This window comes from Ahaetulla prasina, chromosome 2 (genome assembly GCF_028640845.1).
Source record: "Ahaetulla prasina isolate Xishuangbanna chromosome 2, ASM2864084v1, whole genome shotgun sequence".
Lineage (NCBI taxonomy): Eukaryota > Metazoa > Chordata > Lepidosauria > Squamata > Colubridae > Ahaetulla > Ahaetulla prasina.
Genome location: NC_080540.1, coordinates 65386260 through 65403019, shown reverse-complemented (window position 1 = coordinate 65403019; position 16760 = coordinate 65386260). Strand labels below are relative to the sequence as shown.

Here is a 16760-nt window from a genome sequence, read left to right as displayed (position 1 = left end):
CCACTTGCATATGTGCACACTCTTCTGCGCATGTGCAGAAGAGTTTTGATAACATTTGGGTCAGTGGGCGGAGCCTCCCACCGGTTTTACTGCCAGTTCTATAGAACCGGTCCGAACCGGGGAGCAACCCACCACTGCTTCCTAGACTATCTCAATCTAGGCAACTTTAAAATCTGTGAACCAACTCCCAGAATTCCCATGGAAGCATGCTAACTAGAGAACTCTGGGAGTTGAAGTTCACACTTCTTAAAAGTGCTAAAGTTGAGAAACACTGTTCCAACTCATTAGTTCCAAGAAGAAAAACTTTATATTATTGATTGCTTTGGCTAGTACAGCTAAGCAAAAAGTCCAGTCAGAAAAGTCCTGACACAGTACTCCAAGTGCAATCTGATTAACATAGTTAGAACTATCATTTTTTGTGATCTTTGTACTATATATCTGTCTATAGATTTAATTAACACTTTGGCAGTTGCAGTGCACTAATGGTTTGTGTTTAATCTTTGATGCACCAGGATACCAGATGCATCTTACAAGTACTATTGTTGAGCTGTGTACCACCTATCCTATAGCTGCATTTTGGTTTTTCTTATCTATGTACAGAACCTTTACATTTTATGCAACTGAACAAAACTTTTACGTTTTGTGTAACTTTCATGCAATTGTATTTAATAGGCCCCAATATTCAAGTCTAAGTTTTAAACTAAAAAAATAAAAAACACTTTCCAGCACCTGGATCAGCTGCAGCTGTATCGGCTCTCACAGGTGAAAAGTTTTTGGAAGGATTTAAGGGATATAGGCCTCATGGTAGAGAAGGTGTGTTTAATGTGTATGAGCAAGGTAGTGGGACTAAGATAAGATATGACTGACAATCTTTGCTGGCATGGCAAATTTTTAGCTGTTTCGGAACTGTTGGTGAGGTCGTTAAAATTTGCTCTAAGTCTTATCCATTCTCTAAATCACACATGAAAATGTTGAAGAGCACAAGGTGTTGGACATCCTTGAGTTCCCCACTGGATAAATCATTCCATGGATGGCATACAATAGAACCATTAAGGATCATGGGCTAGGTGAATTGTCTAACCAATTGTCAATCCATCTGGTAGTAGAATAATCCTCTACCCATTATTCTATTTTGTCAAGAATGAGTCTGTGGTCAAACACCTTAGTAAATTCTGAATACTTATATACCCCAAACTTTTTAAAACAGGAACTAAGCACATGCTTTGTATAAAATACAGGTTAAAATAAAGAAGCATGGTTTCAATTTTTAAAATGTTAAACTAATTATATGTCATATTGATTGTGGCTTGGCCATGGCACTAGAAATGAATTTCTTACTGGACCTTAAGTGTGGTTTGTATTATAGCAAAGTTTGGGTCACCAATCTAAGAAAAAACTATGTATGGCCTTCATGCCATTCTTTTTCTTTGTGTAATTCAAAACTTGGATTTTTCCCTCCCTTTTTAGTTAAACAAATGTTAAAAATATAACATTGGCTTTGAACCATGTACAGAAAATATTTATCAATATTAGTATATCATCATTCTTATTTTGAATATTTTGTTACACTGACCTTTCAAGAAAAAAAAAATACCTTGGAGGATTTTCAGCTTGAAATGCAACAGGAATGAAACAGGAATTAAACAGGAATTAATTGTAGATGTGTTTGAATTAACTGACAAATAAAAATGAAAAAAATAAAATAAAAATGAAACTGACTTTCCTTTGTTAGATTCTCTATGAGATATTAAGATAGGCAGGCTAGCAGTTCCATCATTTGGAGATTAAAACAGGCCTGCTCAACCAAACCTGCCCAAAATGAGAATGCAGAAGCACCTGCTAGCTGTGAATGTCTTGTTGCATGTATCACAACATGAACAACAACAAATTTATTATCTTGTATAGGCGAGGGAAAGACAGACAGCTGTGAATGTCACAAATTAGTGCATAACTATAAATCTTTAGAATTTTTGCCCAGACATTAAATGGGACAGATAAACAGGTCTCAAATCATCTAGGCGAATCTCAACATCGTTTTCATTTTGTTACTTCACATCTTTTACAAGCAATCAAGTAAATCAAATCCTCCGAGAGTAAGCCTGGTGGCATATCTGGTGTTGCATGATCAATTCCCTAAGTGTCATCCCTTAGAGCCTTTAGGCAGAGGTAGATACCAAACTCTGTACTTTGAACCACATTATTTATGGCTAAATCTTGGTCCAAAGAGACTCACTTAATTTGATTGTGCCACATAAGAGATAAAAGGAGGGATTTGACCAAGTGACATCATAATAGTCTATATTTAAAATCTTGTTTAAAAAGGTATAATCCAGTGAATTATTTTATCTGTAAAATGTGTTACTTATATAGCACATTTTAGAAACATAGAATTCTAGAAGCTGGAATGGTTAAAAACTTTCGGAAATGGAGAAACCACAATCCCAAAAGAGAGGCTATTTCTACTGTTGTACAGATCTTGCTATTGGGGGGGCAGGGAGATCTTTATTTTAAAATGAAGTTTGGGTAGCTGCAAGTTTGTCCAAACTTTTTCAAGAATCCATGTGTGGTCTCATCAGTGCAGAGTAGAGAGGAATAAGAACTTCATATGCCTTTGATAGACTGCTTCTTCTAATGCACCCCAAAGGGGGCATCTGATTTACACTGTTCACTTATTTGTTTGTTGTCAGTGTCTACACCCTAGTCATTTTCCGATAAAGGACTTTCACACCATGAATCCCACATCTTGTATATCTGCCTTATATTTTTCCTCCCTAGATGTAATATGTTAAATTTCTCCCTGCAGAGGAACATCTTGTTCCATTCGGCCCCATCTTCTAACCTGTCCAGATTAAACTACAGTCTCATACTGTCATCCTGGGTGTTGTCCAACCCTCCCAATTTATTTAGTCTCCAAATTTAATACACACCGTTGCTCATGTTGTCCAGACCTTGATTAAAAAATTGAATAATACTGACCCCTCTGTAAAGGGCGTGCATAAGCGCACCAGCGTGCCTACCGTCGCTGTCCTAATGTTTTCTTTTATTCATACGCTTTGCATGTGTTTATAATTATGTTTACACTTGTATCTGTCATAAAATACATGCTTGATGAAAATAGATAAATAAAAAAAAATAAAATAAAGGATTCCACTGGTTACTGATTAGATTCATTACCACTCACTCTGTGAGTGCAGTTAGTCAGCCAGTTCTGAGCCACTTAAATGTAGTGCCATCCCAACCACTTTGTCAGCCACACCAGAGCAGGAAATCAATGCCACACCAAGGCTAAGGCTACTTTTATTGAGACTAATTATAGTAACAGAATCTTGGCAGTTTCATGATGCTGTACATTTCCCTCCTTTTTATAGTTCAGTGAATTAGGGACGCATGTGCCCGAGCCACTTCCGAAAGTTATCTCATACCGTTTCGCTTGAAAAATGCTTCAGCCCCTTTTTGGCTAGGCAACACTTCCTGTATATCTCAAGGTCATCTTCCTTACTCTTCACAGACATTTCAACAGTTTTACAGTGAGAATGTCAAGTGAAAGCCTTGTTAAAGGTTTTGCTGAAATTGAGGTAAATTGTATCCGCAGCATTTCCTTTGTCTGCTAAAGTAGTTATTTTGTCAAAGAAGGAGATGAGCTTTGTTTCATATGACCTATTTTTGAAAAAGCTATGCTGAGCAATTGGGGCATTGTCTACAAAAAGCTCACAAAAAGCTTTAAAATGTTTGTTGCCACAACATCTTGCAAGGTGTTGATGTTAAGATCACTGGGCAATAACTACTGGAATCCTGTTATTTTCCTTTCTTGACATTTCCCCTTCTCTAGTCCTCTGGTATTTCTTCAGCTCTCCAAGACTGTTCTGATGGAACTAAGTAAGTTCCTGAGAGCTCTTTCACCATTCCTTGAGGATTCTGGAGTGTATTTCATCAGAATCTGGGAGAAGAGCCAGTTAGGTCTAGTGGTTAAGGCACCAGGCTAGAAACCAGGAGACTGTGAGTTCTAGTCCCTTCTTAGGTATGAAAGCCTGCTGGGTGACTTTGGATCAGTCAGTTTCTGTCAGTCCAACTCACCTAACAGAGTTGTTCTGAGGAAAATAGGAGAAGGAATGAGTACTAGATATGTTGACTGCCTTGAGTTATTAATAAAACAATGAAAATGGGAGATAAATAAATAAGTTTACATATCTTTTATCACATTCTTCCTGACCTACACCCTCCTGTGTTGTGTTGTTGTTTTCTAGTCTTTGATACACAAAGCATATCAAGGTAAATTGAGGTAAAGAGAGACAAGTTGAGTTTCTGGGTTTTTTTCCCCCTTGGTCATCGGAATTAATAGTGTGATATATTTAAATTTAGGCCATATGGAATAAGTTTTTAAAATAGTTTTTATTGTAATATATTGTATTGTTTTACTTGGCTGTTCACCGCCCTGAGTCCTTCGGGAGAAGGGCGGTATAAAAATTATATTATTATTATTATTATTATTATTATTATTATTATTATTATTATTATTATTATTGTTGTTGTTGTTGTTGTTGTTGTTGTTGTTGTTGTTTTGTTGTTGTTATTATTATTATTATTCGCTTTATTATTATCATATCGCTTTGTGGCAAAGGTTGTAGAGAGTGTGGTGGCATGGCAGCTCCCCCGGTACCTGGATGAAGCTGTCTATCTAGACCCGTTCGAGTCCGGCTTCCGGTCCGGACATAGCACGGAGACAGCTTTGGTCGCGTTGGTGGATGACCTCTGGAGGGCCAGGGATAGGGGTTGTTCCTCTGCCCTGGTCCTGTTAGATCTCTCGGTGGCTTTTGATACCATCGACCATGGTATCTTGCTGCACCGGTTGGAGAGTTTGGGAGTGGGAGGCACCGTTTATCGGTGGTTCTCCTCCTATCTCTCTGACCGGATGCAGACGGTGTTGACAGGGGGGCAGAGATCGACCGCGAGGCGCCTTACTTGTGGGGTGCCTCAGGGGTTGATTCTCTTGCCTCTCCTGTTCAACATCTATATGAAGCCGCTGGGCGAGGTCATCAGTGGCTTCGGGGTGAGTTACCATCTGTATGCTGATGACACGCAGCTGTACTTTTCCACCCCGGGCCACCCCAATGAAGCTGTCGAAGTGCTGTCCCGGTGTTTGGAAGCCGTACGGGTCTGGATCGGGAGAAACAGGCTCAAGCTCAATCCCTCCAAGACGGAATGGCTGTGGATGCCGGCACCCCGGTACAGTCAGCTGCAACTGCAGCTGACTGTTGGGAGTGAGTCATTGGCCCCAATGGAAAGAGTGCGCAACTTGGGTGTTCTCCTGTCGTTTGAAGACCATTTGGCGGCCGTCTCCAGGAGAGCTTTTTACCAGGTGCGCCTGGTCCGCCAGTTGCGCCCCTTCCTTGACCGGGATGCCTTATGCACAGTCACTCACGCTCTTGTCACTTCTCGTTTGGATTATTGCAATGCTCTCTACATGGGGCTCCCCCTGAAGTGCACCCAGAGGCTTCAGTTAGTTCAGAATGCAGCTGCGCAAGTGATTGAGGGAGCCCCACACTGCTCCCATGTAACACTGCTCCTACACAGTCTGCACTGGCTTCCTGTGGTCTTTCGGGTGCGCTTTAAGGTTTTGGTTACCACCTTTAAAGCGCTCCATGGCTTAGGGCCCGGGTACTTACGGGACCGCCTGCAGTTACCTTATGTCTCCCACCGACCTGTACGCTCACACAGAGAGGGTCTTCTCAGGGTGCCGTCCGCCAAGCAATGTCGGCTGGCGGCCCCCAGGGGAAGGGCCTTCTCTGTAGGAGCTCCTACCCTTTGGAACGAACTTCCCCCTGGTTTGCGCCAATTACCCGACCTTCGGACCTTCCGCCGTGAGCTGAAAACGCATTTGTTTATTCAAGCGGGACTGGCTTAAATTTTTAATTCTAAACTTTTAATTCTAAACAATTTTAATCGAGGTTATTATTTATAAATTTTAAGGGTTTTTAAATTTGATTGTTTTAATTTCGGCCATTTATGGATTGTGTTTGTTTTAAGTTTTTGTTTTAATGGTACCTTGTGTTGTTTTTATACTTTGGCTGTACACCGCCCTGAGTCCTTCGGGAGAAGGGCGGTATAAAAATCTAAATAAATAAATAATAAAATAAATAAATAAATTATTATTATCTCCACCTCCTTTATCTTCTTTTTGTTGTTGACATCTTTGAAGAAACTGTTCTTTCTAGATTTTCCCTTTCTTAGTAGCTTTGCCTCATTTTCTACCTTTATCTCCCTGATTTCATTTTTACATGACCGCGTTGAAGTTTTGTAGAATTAGTTGATTGTTAGATCCCTCTTCCAATGAACTTTAGTCTGAAGTCCTTTCCAGATTGTTTGTTCAACTACATTGGCTCCTTTAGCCATCTCCTAGTTTTCTTTCTCATTGGTATAATAAGGTCCAAACAGAACTATCCTCATTTTTCTTTCAACAATTTCCAGCTAGCTATATTTCTTTTGCTTTAAGTTTTTCTGCCCACAGCATACTTCTCTTCATTTGTAAAATTGGGCATTCTAAAATCTTGGTCTTTTTAACCAAGCTTTTGTAAACAAGTTACTTCTAATACTTGATTCCCTAGTCCAAAGAGTTTTACTGAACAGCACTGTGAAGAGAACAGCAGTGGGGTAGGAGTAAGGTCCTGATTTGAAAATAGTCGGTAAAAACTGTGCTTTGGTGCCTATAAAATTCAGTAGATGGAATCACAGAAGTGTGGCTTTAAATCTAACCTCTCTCTCAGTATAAAAATCCAAATTAAAGCATCTTCAATTGATGACCCACTGATATCTCCCACTCCCAATGATTCTCTCAAAGTTAAGTAAGATCAAGAAGCAACAACTACACAAATTTCAGTGAGGTAAGTTTAATGTTAGTTTGGAATCTATTTGAAATCTGGAAAGTGTAATAGGAATTTCCTACAATCCTTCATGAGCTAACTAAAGCAATTTCTTTGAATGCTTTGAAATGCTTATTCCTAGATTTTTTTTTACCCATGCTAAATTGCTGTTCAATTATCACTTGACTTGCCCATTATCTTTTGATTATTTATATCTATGTCCCCTTCATTTCCCAGCCTCCTCATAAGCTGTCACATATGTTGAGCCTCTTCTTGAAGTCATCTGGTGAAGGAGAACCATTATGTCTCTGGGTTATTGGTTCCAATCATATTGCTTTTTCTGTATAAAGTGTAAAAGCAGTTTGTAATTTATATAGAAACACATTGCAGTAAAATTATCCAAAGCAAGAGAAAAAGTATTTAGAATAGAATAGAATAGAATAGAATAGAATAGAATAGAATAGAATAGAATAGAATAGAATAACAGAGTTGGAAGGGACCTTGGAGACCTTCTAGTCCAACCCCCTGCTTACTCAGGAAACCCTATACCATTTCAGACAAATGGTTATCCAATCTCTCCTTAAAAACTGTTGGAGCATTTATAACTTCTGGAGCCAAGTTGTTTCACTGATTAATTGTTCTAACTGTCAGGAAATTTCTCCTTAGTTCTGGGTTGCTTCTCTCCTTGATTATTTTCCACCCATAAGCCTACCCATTTTCTAAAGGAAGAAGCACAATATTCCCATAGAATGGAATGATGGACAAGATGGATTCTGAAATGCCCAAAACACAGGAGTCTGATTTAGAAAACATATTTTTAAAAGAAATCTTAATTATAAAACCTTTCTCTGAGTTATTTCGTTTGTAATTTGTTTTGTAGCATGAGAAAGTTTTGTTATCCACTTCTTTCATTATAATCTTGATTTGTCTCATAAAGATGCTTCATATCTCAGAAAAATTTCCTATCTTCATTTATGGATTTTCAAAATTAGTATTCTGAACATACAAGTGATTTGATTTTTTAAAAAAAGACAAATTAGAACTGCTCTAAGATGGCTATACAGCAAATATACGTAGGAGGGGAAAGACTTGCAAGCTATGCATATTTTATTTCAAAACCATTTTTGTAAAGACATCTTAACATACTTTCAGTGCTTATTTCATGTAGTAACAGCTTTGCATATTTTCACTGATGATTTTGGAAATACATAGATAAATGATGATTAATATATACCATCTGCCTGGGAAACAAAGATTTCTGAGAATTTAGTTTCTACTAAGCTGATTTGCTTGTAAGAGGGAACCAAACCCCGTCCTCTACTATGAAAATGAAGTTCTAATATCTTCTGACAGTTTTTTGACGTTGGCATTACAACAGTTTCTCTATGGAATTAGGTTAGTAACATATGCTGATCTATGTCCGAAATAAAGATTTGATTTGATTTGATTTGATTTGATTTGATTTGGATAGGCTAGGCTAGGCTAGGCTAGGTTAGGTTAGGTTAGGTTAGGTTAGGTTACCTTAGGTCACGTTAGGTTACGTTAGGTGAAAGAAGAAATTCACTGTGGTATGTTAAAAAAAAACTAGTGCTGGTTTTTTCCCCCATGATTTTCTCTGATAAATTTAGATATTTGCTCAAGATCTCTTAGGATACTGCTTTCTCCTGTTGTAATTATTTTAGATTATTTTTGGTAACCCCAGAAAATACTTTATATTTTTAACTAAATGTTGCTTTTTTCAAGAAACTGGTTGGCGTAGTTGTGTCCATGCATATTTGTGTCATTTATTGTAGCTGCATCTTCAGAGAACATGCAAAAAGTATTATTTTTGTGTTATGAAGATAACATAAACACAAGTATTCAGGACATTTGAAATAATATATATTGTTCACATTGGTGAAAGAGTATGGCAGAAAGAAAATAAAACAGGCCAACAAAACATTAATGAACTAGGAAATTTGTTGGACCTAGTTCCTTTAAGGCAGGGATGTCAAACTGGATTTCTTTGAGGGCCGGATCAGCACTGTAATTCTTCTCTATGGGTTAGCGGGGTGGGGCAGGATGGATGCTGCCTGAAGCACCCTGCGGGCCAAAATGGGGCATTGGGGGTCTGCGTGCGGCCCCCCTGCACCTCATTTTTACCCTACATGTTCTCCTGCAGCACTATGCAGGCCATTTTTTAGCCTATTTTTCAGCCCGTTTTTTGGTCTGTTTTCGGACAGCAGAGTGCCGCAGGAGGCCATGGTGGGTGAAAATGAAGTGTGGGGCCCCTGCACATGGCCCATTTTAGCCTCCAGAGGCACCGCAGGTCAGTCCTTTGATATTTTCAGTCTGGCCCCACGGGCCAGATTTAAGTACCCCATTGGTCAGATCCATCCTACAGGCCTTGAGTTTAACACCCCTGCTTTAAGGCTTTAAAAGTTTTTGCCAATATTTTAAATTTGGTCTGAAAAGTAATTGAGAACAGATGCGTGGCTTATAATTAGTTGCTTTCTCAACTATAAGAGTCCTACTGAAACATGACCAATAAATAGAATTTTTGTTAATGGTTGATAGAGCTAAACAACAAACTTCCTTTGTTTTGCTTAACTTATTTTTTTATGCTTGATTTTGTACTTTTAAATGCAATGTGTTTCAGAGGTGGGTTCTACTTACCTTTACTACCAGTTCGCAATGGGACCGCATGCGCAGAAGCTTCCCAATGACATCCGGGTCAGTGGGCGGAGCCTCCCACCAGTCTGAACAGGTCTTGCGAACCAGTCTTGCGAACCGGTCCGAACCGGGGGCAACCCACCACTGATGTATTTGTTATATCAAACAACGGAGAGTTCTAATAATTGCTTCTTTGAAACATCACTATTCTCATAACCCTGTTCTCTGAACTCACATTCTGGCAATTCACTTGCATGTAGTGGTATGTTGGAATTGGCTCACTCATTAAATTTTCCAGAATGTTGTGAGCTGCTTGACAGCAGAGGTGAGCTTCCATGCTTAGTATGCCAATTAGCTGTTTTGCAGCTAGTGGTGCCACACAACAGCAGTTTTTAAAGATTTAGCAGGAATCTGCTTGCATGCCTCAATTTTTGTCCTTGTCTGGTGTTCTTTTGGTCTTCTTATTACTAATCCATGGATCTGGCTATCATTATGTGCTTTGCATTCAACTCCACCAGCATTAGTAAGCAGGCTACAAATTGGGAATTCTAGCCGCGATCATATGCTTCAATCTAAGGATGGATTACTTTGCTAAATTTACAGAGGCTGCCTTAATCTGCCAGAACAGCCAAAAAACAGTTGTACACATGATTTATTTCATGCTTCTAAGTCTGGATAATGTGAAACATACATACATACACACATACATACATACACACATACATAAATACATGCAACTTCATCTATAAAACTTCTCGTACGAATTTCATAGCAGACAAGCAAGTTGACTTTTTCAATTTTCACTGATTCTTCTTGTAATGAATATTTTAGAGTAGGAAATAGTTCTGTTAGTTCACTGAATGCCAATGGAATTATGACAGATACACTTTGTGATTATCTAATTTGCTGGTCTAGTCGCTATCCGGTAGACATTTTCTCAAATTTCCTCCATCATTCTTTGAGTTACTTACTGCTTCATAGTGCCAGATTAAAGAGCTAGTGAGTCCTCTGAACATCATTTTGAACAATTATGTTCAAAAGTGTATTAAAAGACGAATAAAATTAAGTAAGTTGTGGAACCTGATATTACTTGCGACAGCCATTAAAGTCTTGCTGGAGCACAGAAAATCTGAGCAGCAAGATAGGTAATATGGCAACATTTCATTTCATTTATTTATTTTGTCTAACATGTACATGATAACAGGTATAAGTATAAACATAAATATGAACATAGTAAATTGATACGAATAAATGGAGACAGTAGGACAGGGATGGTAGGTATAGCCTTTGTTTTGACCAATAAGAAATAAGCCATCCTTCTGGGCTTTTCTGGAGCCACCTCAGGGTTGGTTCTAATTAATCTTTTGATGGAGGGGATAAACTGAGTTTTAAAAAATCCCAGAAGTCAGTAGTAAATCACTTCTGTTCTCATCCTAGAAAACAACATGGATATGTGACAATGAAGTCATCAGGAATCAAGTTTAACATGAGACCTTATCTCTTTAATCTGCAGTGAAGGATTGCCTTCAACAACTCTAGAACCAGCAGTAGAGAAAGGGAATATTGTTTTCTCCAGTAATACTTTATCTGCCTCCAGCATTCTACTTTTACTCATTGGCTTTGTAGAATCTGCCCTCTAAGGATTTATTCTCATTCATATCTCTAGAGAAGGACAAAATAAACAAGAACAAAATAACAAAGCAAGAGTAACCCCAAATCAAAACAAATAAGAACCTAACCATGGGCCATAATCTGGTCTAATATTCCCAGTGCTTTAATACATGGAACAAATAATTTCTTCACTGATTTTTGTATTACTAAATATATTAGGAAAATTTTAACTTTTTTAAGGGAATGAGAAACATACAATTTAAGTACTAATGAGACTTAATTTTTTAAAATAGGGTTGTGATTAATTATCTTTTTTCGAACCAATGACTTATGGACTGGAATACAACTCAACTCAGTAAAAATATACAATTCACATTCACAGGACATGTCAAATATAGTTTGAATCTTGCTTATTTTTGGTCATTTCGTGTATTATATCAGTGGTTCCCTAGAGATGAGTTTTTCCATGGACTGGGTGTGTGTGGTTTCATGCACTGCCTGGATCCCACATGAGCACAGATAGGGCTTTGTAGCTTGCACAGCCTGATTCCTAGCGTGCTGTGGACCAGTGTCAATCTACAGCCCAAGGGTTGTGGATCTCTGTGGTAATTCAATAACCATGTTCAACATGTTGTTTAAACATAGCCACTATTTAAAGCTTGATAAATGCACACCCATTTGATGTCAGTTTACAGGAAGTGGAGTCAAAGCAAGCAAATAGCTGTTTATTTCTCATAAGGCGGGGTGTCAAACAAGATTTCATTGAGGGCTGCATCAGATTTGACCTCAAGGAGGCCTATGGGGGCCTCCTGAGCTTCATTTTAACTGGCAGAGGCACCATAGGCCGGTCCTTCACTGTTTCCAGGGCAGCCCTGCAGACCAGATCTAAGGACCCCATGAGCCGGATCTGGCCTCAGGCCTTGAGTCTGACACCCCTGTGATAGGGTTTTCACCAATGTCATAATATTAGCATTTCTTTTCCTCTACTTTTGTCTGTGTAACTCATGGCCTTTTAAACAGTATAACTGACGGAGTAACTGAAGTAAATACATTTCCATATTATATTTTCCATTTCCCAAGAACATGCGAAGTAAATACATGGTCAGCTGAAGTTTGAGAATTGAAAAGGTGGGAGGAGGTAAATTTCTGATACAGATAAACCTGGTGATTGTAAGAATTTCCATTGCTAAGCAAGGGGGTTGTCAAGAGAGTCTCATCTGATTTTAAAACCTTTTTTTACCATGTTTAGTAAGCCAATCATATGATCATTAAGTGAATTGGACATCTTCCGTTGCAAATGCTGATGCAAATGCTGGTTAGGTGACCCTGGGACACTGCAACTGTCGTAAATACATGCCAATTTCCAAGGGCCTGAATTTTGATCATGTGACCATGGGGAAGCTACAAGTGCCATAAGTGCAAAGGTCAGCTGCAAGTCACTTTTTTTAGTGCCATTTTTTTTTGCAACCGTAGCAAAATGAATGGTTGTAAATAGAGGACTATCTGTAATTGGAAAATACATTAGTCATAAATTCTATCAAGCTTTATCGCTGCAAACAGAAACACTGCTTTTTTCCAACTTGGGTTATGCTGTAGCAGGTCTGAAATTGCCAAATAGACAACAGCATAAGAAGTACGATATTGATTCTGAAGCATGGAAAGAGCCAATTTTTTTTTTATTTACATTTATATCCCGCCCTTCTCCGAAGACTCAGGGCGGCTTACAGTGTATAAGGCAATAGTCTCATTCTATTTGTATATTTACAAAGTCAACTTATTGCCCCCCCAACAATCTGGGTCCTCATTTTACCTACCTTATAAAGGGTGGAAGGCTGAGTCAACCTTGGGCCGGGCTTGAACCTGCAATAATTGCAGGCTGCTGTGTTCTAATAACAGCCTGAGCTATTACGGTCCATTTTAACAGCTTCTTAACAGCCTGAGCTATTACGGTCCATTTTAATAGTCCGACTCACTCTAAGAGCACAGAAAGCCATTTTGGTATGAGATAGAGATACATATGCAATAGGAAATGTGTTTTGCTTCAGACCTTAAAAAGATAAATAAATAAATTGTGCCGTAGAAGTTTGATTGAACTGTTTTGAGTAGGTTGTGGTTTGCCTGAACAAAAACTCAGAACATTATGTTTGTTCCAGATTCAGTTGAGAGAAATTAAGGAGAGATTTTATAGCGCAAGTTGATCAAATCTACCCTATTAGTTTCCCAGTCCTTCCTGCTGATATTCTAAGCCCTATCCGAGCCTATCCTACCTCTTCTATAATCTCTAATGGCAAAATATAAGGTTCAGGTATCTGAGTAGCCTTCTCACTCCAGTGGAAGGGGCCTGCTCTTCACTCCATTCACTCCAGCAGAAGGGGCTTGCCTGTGGACCAAGTCTGCTAAGAAATTCCAGTGGTTGAGGTCAAGTGAAGGAGCTTTTTCTTCTGTTGCCCCAGCCCTTTGGAACATTGTACCACTGGAGGTGAGAAATGCTTCCACTCTTTTGGCTTTCTGGAAGGTTATCAAAACCTGTTTTTTGTGGTTGACTTGGGTCCCTGAGAGGGGTGCTCAATACTGCCGGTGGTGGATGGGTTAAGAAGAAGATTGTACCCTGTGCCTCTATCTTCCTGGTACTAGTTTTTTAATATAGTTTTTTTAAGATTTTAATTGTTACACACACACACACAAACACACACACACTTTGTAAGTCACCCAGAATCATCTTATCAGTAAGATGGGTACACACACAGAGACAAATACACACACAGACATGGACACATTAAAGGCTACATTAAAGGGGACTACATTAAAGACTTTTCAAAATCCCTATCTCAGCTCCACCCAGTGCTTTAGAAGAACAGCCTTTCTACTTCCCAGTCAGTTACTTTCCTTACATCACCATCCCTGGGTTTTCTATAAACGCTTCATCTGGGTTTCTTCTCATTTCTTCCTCTTCTCTAAACTCATCACTGGCACCTTCCTACTGCTTTCCAGTTTCAGTGATATTTACTGTGTTAACATCCTTTTTCATGTTCCTGGCCAGTTAGAAAAACATTAAAAATGAATGGATTTCTCCCAATTCCTATTCACCCCAAAATCTGTAAATGAAATAAAAGAAACCTTACATAAATTTTAGATAACTGTAAATACCAGTTTGTGGAGCTTTCATGAGACTGGTGCAATGCTGGTGTGATGTCATTTTGCAAGATTATGCTGAATGTATTATTTGCAATCAGCCAATTATGCTTTAATATTAGCTGATGGCTTTTCTGGCTCCAGGTTGATCAGCTGGAGAAAGTTTAACACAACGTAATGTCATTCTGAAGGTCTCTGATTGATGTCTTTCTGATTATCTACCAGTATTTACAGAGAATGTAAATGTCCTACAACTTCCCTCAACACTGTCAAACTATTTACTAAGTCTGCACTACTATTAATCTTTCCATTGTTCCCATCACCCATCTCCTTCCACTTATGACTGTATGACTGTAACTTTGTTGCTTGTATCCTTATGATTTATATTGATATTGATTGTTTCCTGATTGCTTATTTGTACCCTATGACTATCATGAAGTGTTATGCCTTATGATTCTTGATGAAAGTATCTTTTCTTTTATGTACACTGAGAGCATATGCACCAAGACAAATTCCTTGTGTGGCCAATCACACTTGGCCAATAAAAAATTCTATTCTATTCTTCATTGAGCATCTGGTCGGGGAAGACTGCAATATACAATTGATCATTCAATATGTTATTAGTTTATAGGGGAAACAATTTGCATTAATGGTAGCAGAGTGCTTATTATTAAAATCTTTATTATGCTTTAACTCATTTTAGATTGTTTTAAACTTATAAAGGAACAGTTTACAATCATTAACTGTTGAAGAACACACAGATGAAATAAAGATGAAATAACGTTGTTGCCCAGTCACAAGTTTGAGATTGGCAACTATACAAATTGAATAAATAAATAAGCTGCACAATATAATGATATTATCATTTAAGGAACCATTAGTCTAAAATCACTCATTGAAGTTTGTGAGCAATTTCAGTAGTTTAAAAGGGATTAAGCATTTACTTGAAGTTTACTCTGACACTGTGCATGCATTTGTGGTATTTCAGTCTCACTGGTTATCTGAATGCTAAGAAAGAACATACTGGATATTCTTTTTATTAATGTTTGATTGATGCTCAAGCATTAGAAGAGACAAATTATAAATGTATTATATAATTCAGTGCTTAATTTATTGATTGGTTTGTTCATTTTTTTAATGTGTGTATTGCAGGAAAAAGTAGAATATGCCTTCTTGATTATTTTTACAATTGAAACATTTTTGAAGATTGTAGCATATGGATTATTATTACATCCCAACGCATATGTTAGAAATGGATGGAATTTACTGGATTTTGTAATAGTTATAGTAGGGTAAGTACAATTTTTAATTTTTCTAAGAAATTAACATCTAAAATGTTTCTACTTTATGTATTTGCTATAACATTCAAACAAGAAATCTGTAATTATCCTTCTCTTCAGCTTTATGAGATTGCAGTGTTGTCAAATACTTAATTGCTTTGCAATGATTTCCCAAATAGGAAATATAATCCTTGAATATATTCCTCCCTTGCTCTTTAAGAAGACACCACTGAATTTTATATAACAACATCCTTTAGTAAGGTTTATATAAACACATACTTAGAATTGTTCTGTATAATGTTTTCTTTTACAGAAATAATATCTGCATAGCAAGCAGTATATGTGTATTCTGAGGTGTGAAATGTAGCACGAGACAGATTCCTTCACTCCAAAGAGATCACTTAGTACATGAGAGGAACGTGGGGTTCTTATGTATATTTTTCCATAATTATTAAAACTGAGAATTTAAAGATATAAGGGAAAACTCAGGAAAAGTATAATGAGAGTTCTGTTTGGTAGAAATAATTCCAGTAACTTTGTCTTGGAATACTGTATCAGAAGAATTAATAAGTTTTTTGCTTTTAGACAATTAATGTAGATTATTTAAATGAAAGTGGCAAAAATGAGGAGCTATTAAGAAACAAATCTCTCACCAATGAATAGTTTGCAAACATTTAAAGTATTATTCTGCATTCTGAGTGATATTGCTTGAATTATTGTTTTGTGTGGAAACTGTAGTCCAAAAGATAAGCATCACTTGAACTATTCCCTGACAAAATAAACCAATTCCAATGTATTGACTAAACAGTATCTCTAGCAGTCTATCTTGGCCACTGGTTATCACAAAAACTGAGCAATAGCTAAATATAAAAGTGTGCATAAAACTGACTGCAACATCTGGATATGAACACATTTCGGTCTGAACATGAAGAAATATTAATTGGATAGTTGTAGTGAGTCTGAGTTTGAATTTGACATTTTAGGTCTGACTCCTGAAAGATACTTTCTCCCTGAGTTCCAAGGAGGAAGCATTTGAATTACTCTGAGCTATTTTTTTAAGCCAGGACATGGTGGCTCAGGGGCTAGGACGTTGAGCTTGTCGATCGAAAGGTCGGCAGCTCAGCGGTTCGAATCCCTAGTGCTGCTGTGTAACGGGGTGAGCTCCGGTTACTTGTCCCAGCTTCTGCCCACCTAGCAGTTTCGAAAGCATTTCGTAAAAATGCAAGTA

The 16760-nt window shown here is 37.9% G+C and overlaps 1 protein-coding gene across 1 annotated transcript in view; it reads left to right on the top strand.

Annotated features, from left to right (window-relative positions):
- Positions 1–16760, top strand: part of CACNA1D (calcium voltage-gated channel subunit alpha1 D) — a 275621-nt gene that overhangs the window by 89440 nt on the left and 169421 nt on the right. Inside the window, exon 4 of the mRNA XM_058171105.1 lies at positions 15405–15544. Within this exon, the coding sequence (XP_058027088.1) occupies positions 15405–15544 (140 nt within the window). The remainder of the gene's footprint in view (positions 1–15404; positions 15545–16760) is intronic.